This window comes from Staurois parvus, unplaced genomic scaffold, assembly GCF_062004578.1.
Source record: "Staurois parvus isolate SC_StPar_1 unplaced genomic scaffold, SC_StPar_1.0 ptg000706l, whole genome shotgun sequence".
In the NCBI taxonomy this organism is placed as follows: Eukaryota; Metazoa; Chordata; class Amphibia; order Anura; family Ranidae; genus Staurois; species Staurois parvus.
Genome location: NW_028318502.1, coordinates 1,189,286 through 1,205,700, shown reverse-complemented (window position 1 = coordinate 1,205,700; position 16,415 = coordinate 1,189,286). Strand labels below are relative to the sequence as shown.

Here is a 16,415-nt window from a genome sequence, read left to right as displayed (position 1 = left end):
CTATCTCTCAACCCCCCACCTCACCCCCTCGGTCTCCGCCCGAATCACACACCTACTGAGCGACATATCAGACTGGATGTCGCTCCACTTCCTTAAACTGAACCTCTCCAAAACCGAGTTTCTTGTCTTCCCCCCAGCCTGAACACCCCCCCCCCATTGACTTCTCCATCACATCCAACAACGCCACCATCAAACCCGCCCCGCAGGCCAGAGTACTTATTGTCATTCTGGACTCCAACCTATCCTTCCAGCCCCAAGTCCAATCTTTAACTAACTCATGCAGACTTCACCTCTGCAACATCGCCAAAATCCGCACGTTCCTAACCCCAGAAACCACTAAACAGCTCATCCACTCCCTCATCATATCACGACTCGACTACTGCAACTCCCTCCTCACTGGCCTGCCTCGCTGCTGGCTATCCCCGCTTCCGTCGATCCTGAATACGGCAGCCAGATTCATTCACCTTTCCAACGGCTCCATCTACACCACCCCCCTCTGCCAATCCCTCCACTGGCTTCCGATTGCGCAACGGATCAAATTCAAAATCCTAACACTGACGTACAAAGCTGTCCACCATACTGCCCCGAACTACATCACTGACCTAATATCCAAGTACCGCCCAGCACGCACACTCCGCTCCTCACAATACCTCCTTCTCTCTAGTTCCCTGGTCTCCTCCTCCCATGCCCACCTCCAAGACTTCTCCAGTGTCACCTATCCTCTGGAACTCCCTGCCCCAACCCATCAGATTATCACCTACTCTCCCCTCCTTTAGGCACACCCTGAAAACCCACCTCTTCAGGGAAGCCTACCCCACCCCCTGCTAACTTGCCAACCTCCTCCACTCTTCCTACCACCCCATCCCCCACAGCTATCTCCTCCTGTACCACTATCCCCTCCCTCCTAGATTGTAAGCTGGAAAGAGCAGGGCCCTCAATCCCCTCATGTTTTGCATTGTATTGCTACTGTTCTGTCACATGTTCTGTCCCCCTTTGTAATGTACAGCGCTGAGCGAACTATTGGCGCTTTATAAATACTGTATAATAATAAATAATAATATGTCTCATGCCGTGCTATGTACATCAAGGTTGCTTCCACGTAATACTCATGGGCAGCTATCTCGCTGCTGCTTACTGCCGTCCCCGCTCCACACCCCCTTCTCTTTTTCTCTCTCTCTCTCTCTCTGTCAGGGATCGTGGCTCCAGGGTCAGGGATCGCGGCTTCTCCCCCTGCGCATGCGCACTGGCGGCAGATCACGCCGGGACACAAGCACTAGGTCCCGGCGAGCCGCGGCTGACAGGACGCCGCGCATGCGCAGTAGGAGCCGCGGGCGCGCCTCAGGCGTCCAATGACAGCCGGGGGCGCGTCCTGGCCGGCCAATGACAGTGCAGGGCGCACTATTTAAAGATGCCCTGCACTGTCACAGATGGCCGCAAGGGCTATCTGTGATCCTGAGTTCCTGTATCCGTTCTAGTGACCCTGATTGCCCTGACTACGCTGCCTTCTCCTGTGATTTGACCTGGATTGCCCTGACTACACTGCCTTCTCCTGTGATTGACCTGGATTGCCCTGACTACTCTGCCTTCTCCTATTCTGACCCCCGGCTTGTCTGACCATTCTACGGACTGACTTACCCTGCTGATCCTGCGTGTGACCTGACTACTCTTTGCCCGCCGATTCGGTACCCTGCTTACCCCCACGGGACCACGGTCCGTTACCACCCTGCTAGGGCCGCCATCCTCTTCACATCTGGCTCTCCCGGTAACTGCATACGTCCCCGGAGGCTTCCTCAGCCACTGGTGGGCCTGCTCGGAGGTCGTGACCTGGCCCGGGTCTGTTACAAGTCCATCCCCACCATCAGGGGCCCTGGTGAAAGCACAGCCCGGGCTTAGACCCCACGCTCTGGGTAGGTCTGTCAATTGGCAGCCTGAGGCACCACCTGGCGGATCATAACACTCTCTCTTTCTTCTCTTCTTTCTTCTTCTTCCTTTTCTCTTTCTCCTCAATTACAATTTACCATCTTGGTTATGCAGAGTTCTTTCACATTGGTCCATACACTGCGCCAGGGGATACCCCCCTGGCAATTTGTTATGTTATACCTCCATGATATCGGTTATTAAACCTTTCCTCACGCTGTTATATTGCACTATGTTTGCACTATTTTTATTTATCCCCATGGATCATAACTACCTCTCTGATGTTTTTCTTTTGATACTGGAGTTGTACTTGTTTTTTATTTTCCTGTGCTCTGCTTGTTAAATTTATACAAAACAATAAAGACAAATTTGCCTTTAAAATACCAGGATAGTGCAAACACCCCCAAATGACCCCTTTTCAGAAAGTAGACACCCTAAGCTATCTGCTGAGAGGCATGTTGAGTCCATGAAAGATTTATTTTTTCCAAAAGTTTTTGGAAAATGACAAAACCATTTTTGTATTTCGTTTTAACACAAAGTTGTCAATTAAATGGTATATTTCTCACACAAGCCACGGGTATATGTGGAATTACACCCCAAAATACATTCTGCTACTTCTATGGAGGGTACCACATGTGTGAGGCTTTTAGGGAGCCTAGCCACACACAGGAGCCTGAAATCCAATGACCACTTTGAAAGCCTAAAGGTACGTAACTTTCTCATTTCACTTCCTCGCTACCTAACACAGTTTTGGAGGCCGTGAAATGCCAGGATAGCACCAACACCCCCCAAATGACCCCTTTTTGAAATGTAGACACCCCAAGGAATTTAAAAAGAGGCATGGTGAGTATTTTGCAGATCTTATTTTTCTCACAAGGTTTTGAAATATAAAAAAAGAAAAGAAAAAATATGTTTTTGTTTTCTTTCTTTGTTTTCCAAAAACTTGTGGCAACAAACTAGATCTGAAAAATACACACCATGTTTCTTTGGGGTATCTGCTTTCCAAAAATGGGTAATTTGGGGGGGGGGGTTGGTGCTATCCTGGCATTTAATTGCTTCCAAAACTGTGATAGGTAGTCAGGAAGTGTAATGAGGAAATAAAGCCCTTTAAAAGCCTAAAAGTGCTTATTGTATTTTGGGGTCCTGTCCTTGGCTAGACTACCAAAACATCTCTCACATGTGGTAGCAGAATGTATTTTGGGGAGTAATTCCACATATACCCATGACATGTGTGAGCAATACATCATTTCAGTGACAATTTTGTGTAAAGAAAAAACCTGTGTTAAAAAAATAAATTCTTCTATTGATTCAACATGCCTCTCAGCAAATAGTTTGGGGTGTGTACTTTCCAACAAGGGGTTGTTTTGGGGGTGGGGGTATTCTATGCCCAGCATTAGAAGTTTATGCCACACATCATTCACTCTTCTAACCGCCTGAAGTCCAAGCATTTTCTGACACTTTTTGTTCACATGAAAAAAATCTGTATTTTTTGCTAGAAATTTTTTTTAAAGCAAACACCCTAGTGAATAAAATGGTGGTTGCTGAAATTTTTTATGTCACATAGTACTCGCACAGCGATTTTTCATACGCAATTTAAAAAGAATACACTTTTTTTACTTTTAATGCACAAAAGCACAATATATTGGGCAATTATTTGGTAATGTATAAAAGATGATGGTATGCCGAGTAAATAGATACCAAACATGACATGCTTAAAAACTGCGCATGCCCCGTGCAATGGAGACAAACTGCATACGTTTTATTATCCATAGGCAACGATTTAAAAGCCTTTACAAGCTACTATTTTAGATTTACAGAGGAGGTCTAGTGTTAGAATTACTGCCCTTGATTTGACGTTCATGGCAATACCTCACATGCATGGTGCAACTGCTCTTTCCATACTGGCACAGGGTCAACGCTCACGAACGCAGGTGCGCGCATGCGTGTGGGGGGGGGGCAGGGTACTTTTTTATGTTATTTTGATTTTTTTAAAAAAAATTCACACTGTCCCTTTTATGTTTTTTTTTTTTTAATCACTTTTAATGCTATCACAGGGAATGCAAACATCCCCTATAACTTCAATGGTTCAATGGGCATTGTCATATATTCTATTTTGAGAAATCTGGGGTCTATCAGACTCTAGATATCTCCTCTGCCCTTACAATATCTAATCTCACCAAGATCAGTGTGATCAGATGCTTTCCCAATTTACAAATGGCGCTGTTTATATCCTGCAAAACTGAAGTGATGACATGCTTGTAGCTTCCGATTTCTTAGGCTATAGAGATGATTGGTCTCCATCAGCTCTATGGCCAGCTGGCAGAAACACCGACTGCATTCACAGGTTCCCCCTGATGGCATGGGACTGCCTGAGAAGGTCATGGAAGGCAGCGTGGGAGGGGGGATCATCTCCTTCTGCTTTGTAAAGCAATCCTGCAGCTAATTAGCCACTATGATTGCTTTTACATGAAAGCTGATCGCCAGCTGAAAAAAATTATACCAGAATGATGCCTGCAGCTGTAGGCATCATCCTGGTATAACCATTCAAAGTCCAGTGATGTACCAGTACATCGCTGGTACTTGTTGGGTATACACAATGAGGAACAGAAGTATTTGAACAACCTGCAATTTTGCACGTTCTTCCACTTAGAAATCATGGAGGGGTCTGAAATTCACATTGTAGGTGCATTCCCACTCTGAGAGACAGAATTAAAAAAAAAATTCAGGAAATCACATTGTATGATTTTTAAAGAATTTATTTGTCTTGCACTGCTGAACAGAAGTATTTGAACCCCTGAGAAGATCCGTGTTAATATTTGGTACAGAAGCCTTTGTTTGCAATTACAGAGGTCAGACGTTTCCTGTAGTCCTTGGCCAGGTTTGTACCACAACAGGGATTTTGGCCCCCTCCTCCACACAGATCTCCTCTAGATCTGTCAGGTTTCGGATCTGTCGCTGAGCAACACAGAGTTTCAGCTTCCTCCAAAGATGTTCTATTGGATTTAGGCCTGGAGACTGGCTAGGCCACTCCAGAATCTTGATATGCTTCTTACAGAGCCACTCCTTGGTTATCCTGGCTGTGTGCTTTGGGTCGTAGTCATGTTGGAAGACCCAGCCACGACCCATCTTCAATGCTCTGACTGAGGGAATGAGGTTGTTGCTAAAATCTCACAATAAATGGCCCCATTCATCCTCTCCTTAATACATAGCATGATGTTACCACCCTCATGCTTCACAGTAGGGATGGTGTTCTTGGGATGCAACTTATCCTTCTTTTTCCTTCAAAAACGACGAGTGAAGTTTAGACCAAAAAGTTCTACTTTGGTCTCATCTGACCACATGAATTTTTCCCATGCCTCCCCTGGATCATCCAGATGGTCATTTGCAAACTTCAGACGGCCTGGACATGTGACAACTTGAGCAGGGGAACCTTCCATGCAATGCATTATTTGAAACCATGACGGCGTAGTGTTCTACCGACAGTGACCTTTGAAACTGTGGTCCCAGCTCTCTTCATGTCATTGACCAGCTCCTCCTTTGTAGTTCTGGGCTGATTGCTCACCTTTCTTATCATCAGTGATACCCCACGAGGTGGGATCTTGCATGAAGCCCCAGTCTGAGGGAGACTGACAGTCGTCTTTAGCCTCTTCCATTTTCTAACAATTGCTCCAATAGTTGATCTATTTTCACCAAGCTGCTTGGCAATTGCCCTGTAGCCCTTTCCAGCCTTGTGGAGGTCTACAATTTTGTCTCTGGTGTCTTTTGACAGCTCTCTGGTCTTGCCCATGGTAGTAGTTGGCGTCAGAATGACTGTGGGGTGGACAGGTGTCTTTAAAGAGCTCAGACAGGTGCTACTAAGTTCGATTAATGAGTGGAGTAGAGGTGGACTTTTTAAAGGCGCAGTAACAGGTCTTTGAGAGCCAGAATTCTTGCTGTTTCTTAGGTGTTCAAATACTTATGTTCAGCAGTGCAAGACAAATACATTCTTTACAAATCATACAATGTGATTTCCTGAATTTTTTTTTTAATTCTGTCTCTCAGAGTGGGAATGCACCTGCAATGTGAATTTCAGACCCCTCCACGATTTCTAAGTGGGAGAACTGGCAAAATCGCAGGGTGTTCAAATACTTGTGTTTCTCACTGTTCTTTTTTTTGTATGCAGCCTGTGGACTGAATGAAAAAAAGAGAAGAAATCTCTGCCAGAAAAAGTGTGTGGTATGCCCACCATTAGAATATACCGCCCTGCATCCACCCACTTCTAATGGTGGGCACACATTAGGTCACACGGTACCACATGCGCCAGTTCCAAGATTGTACAAATGTCTAAATAGTGGCACGCTTGATTAAAAATCGTCCACGTATAAGTGGTACCCCATATGGAAAAAGGATGTCACCAAGTCCCAAACTATCTTGCCACTGCTCCCCATGTAGTCTGGGCATCCGGGGGGCTCCACGTGACTATCTTTTCCCTCATAAATCCGAAACTTTTATGTATAGCCTGTTGCCCTCTCACAGGTCTTCTACATCTTGACCCCATATCTGGCACGCTTGCTGAGGAGAAATTGTTTGAATGCAAGGCGGCCAGAAAAATTAATGAGGGACTCCTCAATGCAGATGTTTTGCTGCACAGTATAGACATCTGCAAATTTTTGGTTAAGGTGATTTATGAGGGGCCAAGTTTTGTGGAGCCAGTCAAATTCAGGGTCACCCCGAGGATTACAGTTTATTGTCATTAAAATGCATAAAATTATATTCTCATATCTATGCCTTGCCAAGGCAACAGAGAACACAGCAAATGAAGAATCGGGTCTGTGGACCAATACAACCTCAATTCATTTTTTTTAGTACTGCCCATTGTAACATAAATGTAAGATTCGGGTAGCTGAGATGTTAGGTGATCAGTAGAAATATGTAATCATAGGTCTAGTTTAATTCCATGTTATTAAAGACAACTGTTCAGTATTCAGTCAGAGACACATGTTCACCAATTAGCATCTGAAAGGACAGAGCAGCTTCTAGGCTGGAGGTGACACCTAGATGTCAATAAAACATTGTCACCTATGTAGCCAGACTTTGCCAGCTTCTTGAAGTCTAAAGGTCTTGAAGTCTTGAGCAGCACAGTGGCTAAGTGGTTAGCACTTCTGCCTAGCAGTATTAGGGTCCTTGGTTCGAATCCAAGCCACGGCACCACCTGTCTGGAGTTAGCATGTTCTCCATGTGCCTGCGTGGGTTTCCTCCGGGTGCTCCGGTTTCCACCCACACTCTAAGACATGATGGAAGGTTAATTGGCTCCTGTCTAAATAGTCCCTAGTATGTGTATGTATGAATGTGAGTTAGGGACCTTAGATTGTACACCCTTTGAGGGTTAGGGACTGATGTGAATGTACCTGAAAGAAAATAAATAATAAAAGAAGAGCTCAGGCTATTTTGGCTTCGGGAAGCAGCAGGAGACCAGGAGAAGGCTCCGATCTGTCTGTCAGCTATGACTTATACCCACAGATCAAAGGAATATATTTCATCTCCCATAAAAGCTAAAATATTAGTTGCAGAGAGATGAAAATACTTCCTTCTGATTGGACACACTGCAGGTTACATCTGCATGTAAAACTGTATTTGTAGCCCCTGTGGAATCCCAGAGAAATGCAGAAAATGGTTACATGGCGCCTGATTGTGACAGCTGAACAGCGATTGATACTGTCGCGATCGGACTGATGCGCTGGTGTCGGAAATTCTATCCCTGACTTGGTGATTCAAACAGTTCCTGGTCCAATCGACTTTGGGCACTTCAGAACCCAGAACGTCCTGTGGGCTGGTACAGGAACACCCCTCAGGGTTGATTGGCCAAGGGCTAATGTCCAGCCTACCTCCATATTTCAATAAATTGAGGACCCTGAGATATGGACGGGGTGATTCATACGGAGCCAGTTCTATTTGACTGGCGAATCGCAGACTTTCTCTGACTTGCTCCAATTGCAGGATAACTCTTTGTAAAAGTTTTATTTATGTTTTTATTTCCTTTTATTTTATAGTAAATAGCCAATTTTGTGTCTTTTTGATTTTCTGTAATTGTTTTTTCTTTGTACATATTTTATGCACTGCCCACTTTCGGGATATTAAATCATAAAATGAATAAGTGACTTCTGTGTATTTAAGCTCGGGCTCATATCTTCGGAGAAATTAGATTGTATTGTATGTTAGTGCCTTTATATGCTCGGTCAATTTCATTACCTATCTGTATGCAATTGCATTGCGTGATGGCATATTGCATGCAGATTGCAAAGTAGCAGATCTGCAAGACGAAGATCTGTGTGTGTGTGGTTGCCCAGCAGACCAGTCTGAGGACAAACTGTTGGGTGGTGGCAAGCTACCATTCCTTGTGTGTTTGGTTTGGGGGTGTGTGGACAGTGGAAGAGTGATTAACACTGGGGTTCTAGCTTGTAGAATCCTAGAAGGGTGTGCCAATTGCTAAACTGCTGCCCAACCCTTAGAGTGCACCAGATTGTATATAAGATTCGTATCTGCCTGTGTGTGGTCAGCCAGCTGGATTAGAGTGGAGCCTCCCTCTAGTGGTGGCCAGAGGTAGTGCAGGCTGTGAAAGTGTACCAAGACCAGTCTTATATGTTCAAAGTAAGTCTCCGTCATTCCCTCTTTACCCCAAGTCACGGCTGGACATGCGCGCCTCGGTTAGCTAGACGCTGTGGGCGTGTGCATGTGGGTTGGATCCATGACACTCATGTTGAGGGGTTAGGCCCAAAAAAACTTTAAATTTGGAAACTGTAATGGTTTTTCATGCGAATTGTCTGGCAAGGTTTGGATTTGGGTTGTCGGGGATAAACTGTTGTGCATATAAATTGCCTTGATGCACAATCAATGCATACAGATCTTCCATAAAAAACAGCTCCAAAAAATCAAGCGGAGTTGTTACATTTGCTGTTTCCACCTGAATTCCAGGTTGGGCAGTGAATGGGGGAAGTACGGGTGCTGAAAAACTTGTGGCCTGCCAATCAGTATTTGCAAGCACATTCGGAAGGACACTAGAGGCTCTACGGGCCTGTGTGCAATTTCTTGGTGACTGTGGGACACTACTTGTGCTCGCCACCGCATCAGCTTGTACTGTACTTATGGGACTCGCCACGTCACCAAGTGATACTGCAGTGGTGGTATGTGAAAGACCAGGATGTACTAGGCCGCTGGTGCTCTCCATTTCACCAAAAGCTAGAACGGCACTAGTACTGGCACTCTGCTGCATTTGAGAATCATCATGCAATTGTAACACCTCAGCAACCTGGGAACGGGGTCAGGTACTCCCGATCTTAGCAGAGATCTCTTCTCCATCATCTGAGCATCTGTCAGGGTTCTGCCTCTGTCTACAGGTTTGTATTCTGAGGCTGATTGTTTCAGTGTCTTCTCCTTCACTCTCACCTGACATGTTCAGAATCCTGTAGGCCTCTTCACTAGAGTACCTTTAGTTGGACTTTTTGGCCACTAAATTTATTTCACTGACTTTTTGGCCACTAAATTTATAGGTACCTAGTGCAACTCACGGGAAAAAGAGCACCTGCCTTTCAAGGACTGCTTGAACCTCTGCAAGAAAATGTTCTGGCAAGTGCTAATCAGGCCTGATTCTGCGAACACTGCGGTTTTGTGTTCAATGTATCAAGTGACAGTGGTCTATTAACACTGCACTTGCTGGGGAACAGGGGGTTAGCGTAGGGGCTAAATGCAGGTGCCAGGGCTGATCTCGCTTTTTTGGGGACACTATACTAATGTGAACGCTGGTATAGTGGTAATCTTGATATTGATCCATTCAGACACTATACTAGTAAACTGGAGATTTATTGGGTATGTTAGCATATTTCTGGCAATCAAGGGGTTAAATGTGATGACTGATGTGTTGACATACATTCTGACACTATCTGGGAGGGGCACAAACTGACGCTAATGCTATCTGAAGTCGCCGGTTACACTAATACAGTGATTAGCAAAAAAATCTGTAGACTGTATTAATGACACTGGTGACAGGGCAGCGAAGGGGTTAACTGGGGGGCCATCAAGAGGTTAAATGTGACCTGAAAGTGTTCTGTGTGTTAGTGTGCTGATTTACTCACTGTGTCTGCTCTCTCTGGGATGGAATGTGCCCAGAGAGAGAAGATGTCATAATTTCCTGTACACAGGTACAAGAAGATCCCTAATAGGCCAGGGATCCATCATCCAATTTAGGCTGAACATCACTGGCCTATATCTGATGATTCATCCCTTGGGGACCGCATCACATTACCCACTGGTTGGCGGGGAAGCGTGTGCCCCCCGGCCAGCGAATCACATATATGTACATGATTTTGTGCACCCATGCTGCCCTGTAGCAGTATTACTGCAATAGGGCAGACAGGAAGTGGTTAAGAGAGGGAGATGCCTGCTGTAATTTCATCCTGTGGCCACCTGGGGGAGTTGGCCAGTAGAAGTGTAGCAGAAGAAAGTCAACGTACTCAAATGAAGATGGCAAAACCTGTTACGCTGTTGGGTAAGACTGTTGATGGAAAAGTCATGAGGAAGACTGACTGTGTGTTTACCCAAACTGCTATGGGAGTGACCCCAACTGAGAGACCTACCATCTGTGTGAAAAAAGACTTGCCTCATTGCAGTGCCCTGTGTAGTGGGTAGGAAAGGGTTAAAAATTAATCTGTTGATGTGATGTCTATTGATGAGTATGATATTGCTGCTGTGTATACACCTGTGTCAGCTGAACAAAGTTCTGAATTGAATGAGGTGACCACTAAACAGGGTATGCTGTCTCCCCTAGAAACAATATATGAGGCCGCAGAGCTGTCCCTAGAAACCTCCAGGGAGCTCTGTGTGTTGGGGCCGGAGGTTGCCCGGAACAACTATGGTGCTGCTCTGATGGACAAGAGGGTACTTGAATCTAGTGAAGAAAATGTGTTAAATGCTAATGATTACTTCTTAATCTTTTTTAGCTTTTTCTTTGACGTGTCTGACCAGGAGATCTCAGAGCTTGGAGACATACCACCTTATGGGTCCTACATTAAGCTCCTTGGTTGTTGTAATTCTGATTCTGAGAATAAACCTCTGATTGCTCAATGCGCCCCTGGAATCTGTTTTTACTTTAGAAGTTTTCATATCAGGATCTGGCAAGGTCTGGCGTATGAGAGTTGTCTCTGCAGCATTGTATGGGGAAGCCAAATACTCCCTTGTGGCAGCAGTTTGCAAATAAATGTCTACAAGGAGAAAGATTTAGTAGGCCCTATAATGAAAATGTCCTTTAAAATTAAGTAAACCTTTCACTTTAAATGAGAACTTCCTGAGAACACGCTCTCATCAACTTTAACTAATATTAAAAATTATTTTTAAATTAAAGCAAGCAAAATGTATTTATTAATATAGACAAATACATCTACATACAATATAATTACAGTGACCCTGACACCAAACTAAACTACATTAAAGTCAGCTTATGAAAGAACATGTATAATATTTATCTTTTTGGAAGGTGGTGAGTGAAATTTTCCCTCTCTTGAAGAGTGATGGGTGTCTCTGGTATCTGACACTTTAGGATGTTTTGGATACGTTCCCCCCTCTGGTAACTGTGGTTCCTCCTCACTAAGTGACTACATTGTTCTGTAGTGATGTAATGGCTGGTGGGAGGAACCACTACACCCAGCAAGGGACAAGGTTTCTAACAAACCCAAAGTATTTGATACCAATGGTGTCCAGAGCAAAAATTACTCTCACTGTCCACCATTTTACTTTGTTCCAGGGAAGTATTAAATGTTTATATCTAACAGTGTTCATTCTCAATACACTAGCAAAATACTAAAATGAACAATAATAGAGATAATGCCATAACGACTGGTAACCCAGTGTTGCTCCTCACATATCAGTGGATTACTGTTTTTGTATTCAGGTCAGGTCTGAACAGAATTATGTAACATTTTGGTAAAAATATACAGCCAAGAAGTCCAGAACTTGATGCCATTATAGCAAAGACCTCCACAGCCACCATGTATTTCCCTCTGGTGCTCAGATAGGCCGGGATCATGGCAATCCAGACACTGCAGAACACCAGCATGCTGAAGGTGATGTACTTGGCCTCATTAAAACTGTCCGGTAATGTCCTGGCTATAAAAGCTATAATGAAGCTCACAGCTGCCAGAAGCCCCATATATCCAAGGACTGAGTAGAAGCCGATAACTGAACCCTCATTACACTGAATGATGATCTTCTCCTGGTAAGAGTGAGTGTCTCGATCCTGGAAGGGGGGAGAAATAGACAACCAAAGGACACAGATTAGGACTTGGACCAGTGAGAAGACACAAATGATAAAATTGGGCAGTTTGGCTCCCATCCATTTCCTCCAGGGACTCCCAGGTTTGGTAGCGTTAAAAGCAATACACACCATGATACTTTTGGCAAGTAGAGAAGAGACGGCAACTGAGAAGATGACACCAAAAGAGGTGACACGCAGCATGCAGGTTACATCTACTGGATGGCCGAGGAACAAGAAGACACAGAGGAAGCTCAGCATGATGGAGACCAGGAGAAGATAGCTCAGGTTCCGGTTATTGGCTTTAACAATGGGGGTGTCCCGGTAATGTATAAATATCCCCAATATTAAACCAGCCAGAAGACAACAGAGGATGGAGACGGATGAAAATACCGCAACAATGGTGTCATCAGTGTAGGAGAGAAATTCCACCACTCTTGGAAGACACCAATCCTTCTTCTCATTTGGCCATTCATCATCGGGACATTTCATGCAGTTTTCACTGTCTACGGGAAGAACAATACAAACACAATGAGCATCGGGGTCAGAGCTTAGAAAACAAATTAAATATATTAATTAATTTAGGAGATAGATAGATAGATAGATAGATAGATAGATAGATAGATAGATAGATAGATAGATAGATAGATAGATAGATATTGAGTGTGCCTAATGGGAAGTGCTAAAAAAAATGTTGGTTTCATAAGGACACAAAAAAGGGTGAAAAGAATAAAAGTGGAATGCACAAGAATTGTGTTATAGGCAGAAATGTGATAATTGGGAGTTTCAGTTTAAATTGTCAGAAAACCCTGATAATGAACATATTTGCTACCCTTTTGGTCTGTTAAATACACAACTGGAAACATTTGTTATATCTGTACAAGTGCAAAAAAAACACCTGTTGATCATTTTGATTTATTTATTTTTTTTCTGTTGGTTGAATTGGATGGACTTTGTGTCAGCAACTCAAAATGGTCCTCAGTAGTTTGTATTGCCCCATGTGCTTGTATGCCTGCCTGACAATGTTGGGGCATGCTCCTAATGAGACCACTGATGGTGTCCTGGGGTATTTCTTCCCAGATCTGGACCAGGGCATCACCGAGCTCCTGGACATACTGAGGTGCAACCTGGCGGTGTCGGATGGACCGAAACATGAAATCTCAGAGGTGTTCTATTGTATTTAGGTCATGCAAGCATGGGGGCCATTCAATTCCTTCATCTTCCAGGAACTGCCTGCATACTCTTGACACATGAGGCCGGGCATTGTTGTGCACCAGGAGGAACCCAGAACCCACTTCACCAGTGTAGAGTCTGACAATGGGTCCAATGGGTCAGATTGCCATCGTCTAGCCTGTAGAGGTCTTTGCTTCCCTCCATGGGATATGCCTCCAGACCATCACTGACACACCACCAAAATGGTCATGCTGAACCATGTTACAAGTGGCATAATGTTCTCCATGGCTTCTCTAGACACTTTCACGTCTGTCACATGTGCTCAGGGTGAACCTGCTCTCATCTGTGAAAAACACAGGGCACCAGTGGCAGACCTGCCAATTCTGGTGTTCAATGGAAAATGCCAATCAAGTTCTATGTTACTGGGCACAGGGCCCACTAGAGGACGTCGGGCACCCTCATGAAGTCTGTTTTTAATTGTTTGGTCAGAGACATTTACACCAGTGGCCTGCTGGAGGTCAGTTTGTAGGGCTCTGGCAGTGCTCGTCCTGTTTCTCCTTGCACAAAGGAGCAGATACCGGTCCTGCTGATGGATTAAGGACCTTTCTACAGCCCTGTCCAGCTCTCCTAAAGGAAATGCCTGTCTCCTGGAATCTACTCCATGTTCTTGAGACTATGCTGGGTGACACAGCAAACCTTCTGGCAATGTTACGGATTGATGTGCCATCCTGGAGGAGTTGGACTGCCTGTGCAACCATGTAGGGTTCAAGAATCGTCTCATGCTACCAGTAGTGACACTGATCCTAGCCAAATGCAAAACTAGAGAAAAACCATCAGAAAAGATCAGTAGGGAAAAAATGTCAGTGGTCTCCGCCTGTAAAACCATGCCTGTTTTGGGGGTTGTCTTGTTGTTGAGGATATTTGATGCACTCCAAGACAGGAGTAAGGAGGTAGATGTGGCATACAATAGTATGTGTAAGCATATAATCAATGTTGATGGAATTAGGGAAAATAAATCATGAACACTATACTGTAATAAATACAGAAACAAAATTTCCTTAGAGTCCTATTGGTAATTCTGATGCACCATGGAGTGGAGGCAGCCGGCCAATAAGAAGGTAGAGAGGCCCTGTGGAAGATCAGGAAGAAAGAGGCGGCACCCTCTAGTATGAAAGATTTTTAATGTATAAAAAGTGTAGTAATACAGGCCACTTACAAAGCGTAAGTAGCCTCTAGATGGATGGTGGTCACCAGTATCTGGCAATGGTGCTGGTGGCTTCCAGCAAGTCCTCCTAGTTCCGGGCAATGAGGAGGGAGCATGCATGCTCTGAATGCGTGCCAACCCCCACCATCACGTGACTGGAAGTGACATTTCACCTGAGGGAATCCAGGAACTATGAGGACATGCTAGAAGCCACCAGCACCACCACCGCCACATTCCGATGACCACCATCCATCCAGAGGCTTCACACTCCTTCACTACAGCGGATACCTATTAATTTACATTATTATGATTTCAGTATGTAATAAATAATTTTTTACAAATTTTTGTATAATAAAGTATCTATAATTTTGAATTGGGCGCCACAGTGGCTTAGTGGTTAGCACATCTGCCATGCAGGAAATGGGTCATGGGGTTGATTCCCGACCATGGCACCTCCTGCGTGGAGTTTGCATGTTCTCCCTGTGCTTGCGTGGGTTTCCTCCGGGTACTCCGGTTTCCGCCCACACTCCAAAGACATGATGGTAGGTTAATTGGCTCCTGTCTAAATTGTCCTAGTTTCATCCCTGGCCATGCGGGATCTCCTGCATGGTAGGGGTTGGGGAAAGACCTGGCATCCTATCCTGTAAAAATAATTGCTAAGAGAATTCATGGAAAAAAGTTGCTTATGAGTGACGGTCCATCTAATCGCCAAGGGTTGGATACGACTGAATGGATAGATAGATAGATAGATAGATAGATAGATAGATAGAATTTTGAATCAATATATATGTGGTGATGTTTTATTAGCTGCATTAAAGTCCCAAGGGAGTAATTTTTTCTTGTATGTAGTAGTATTAGTAGAAGTAACAATAGCAAAATACAACCAGGCAGGGCTGACACCATTTCAATTCAGAAACTCCTGTGTGTTGTCAGTCTACAACAGTATTAGGAGCTAACTACATTTCTAGCAGGACCAACAGGCATCTTTCTGTACTTGCAGTGGCTTTAAAGATATAAAACATGAGGAAATTGCACACTTTGCAAGTACATACTTCATATGTTTTTCTCTGACAAACACTTTAAGTACTGAGGTTACTTCTGACCAGGCCAAAAATAATATACTTCATATATTTTATCCCTGACATACGCTTTAACTACAGGGATAACTTCTGCCCAGTCCAACAGTGACTTAGTAACAAATACAAACTCTACCAGAAATGTTGGATATCTCTCCTTCTGGACACGGGACGCACTCATAGCAGCATTTATGAATTGAAGATCCAAACTTTTTTCTGCTGCCAGGTAAACAGGGATCTGAGCATCGAGATACCGGCATCTGAAATCAGATATTATTATTCATATGATGACGGTTATTATTATTATTATTATATTGTGACATTCCATCATATCTCATGAGGATATACAAACTAAGTGTTACAAATAGCAAAGAGGGTCAGATTTGCCTCAGCCATGGGTTCAAGATCAAATCTGCAGGTTTGAGATCCATTCAGGGGTAATAGTTCGGTGTTTTCATGAATTTGAGGGGGTTCATTAATAGATTCTCCAGCACCCAGCAACAATAGACCCTTCCCTCAACAGAAGATCTCTCCCACAATTGACCCTGCCCTGCAACAATAGATACCCCAGCAGCCAGCATCAATAGACCCTCCAACACAGCCCAGCACCCTTTGACATTATATACATTTAGTGCTGGAGGTGCCGAAACTGCGTTCCTCGTGCTCCCATTGAAAAAATAGCCCCGGTTCTTTTGCTGGCTCTGGGGTATGAAACAACATTGTAACACAACTTTTCTGGGCACAAGATGTCATGAGAGTAACCACC

General features: G+C 44.3%; 1 protein-coding gene across 1 annotated transcript; it reads right to left on the bottom strand.

Moving 5' to 3' along the window:
- Nucleotides 1–11,809: 11,809 nt before the first annotated feature.
- Nucleotides 11,810–15,830, bottom strand: LOC149445853 (vomeronasal type-2 receptor 26-like). The gene is made up of 2 exons (XM_089653325.1): nucleotides 15,763–15,830; nucleotides 11,810–12,698 (listed from the first exon to the last, which is right to left on the bottom strand). The coding sequence occupies exons 1-2, from the start codon at nucleotides 15,828–15,830 to the stop codon at nucleotides 11,810–11,812; spliced, it is 957 nt and encodes a 318-aa protein (XP_089509451.1).
- Between the last annotated feature and the right edge of the window lie 585 nt (nucleotides 15,831–16,415).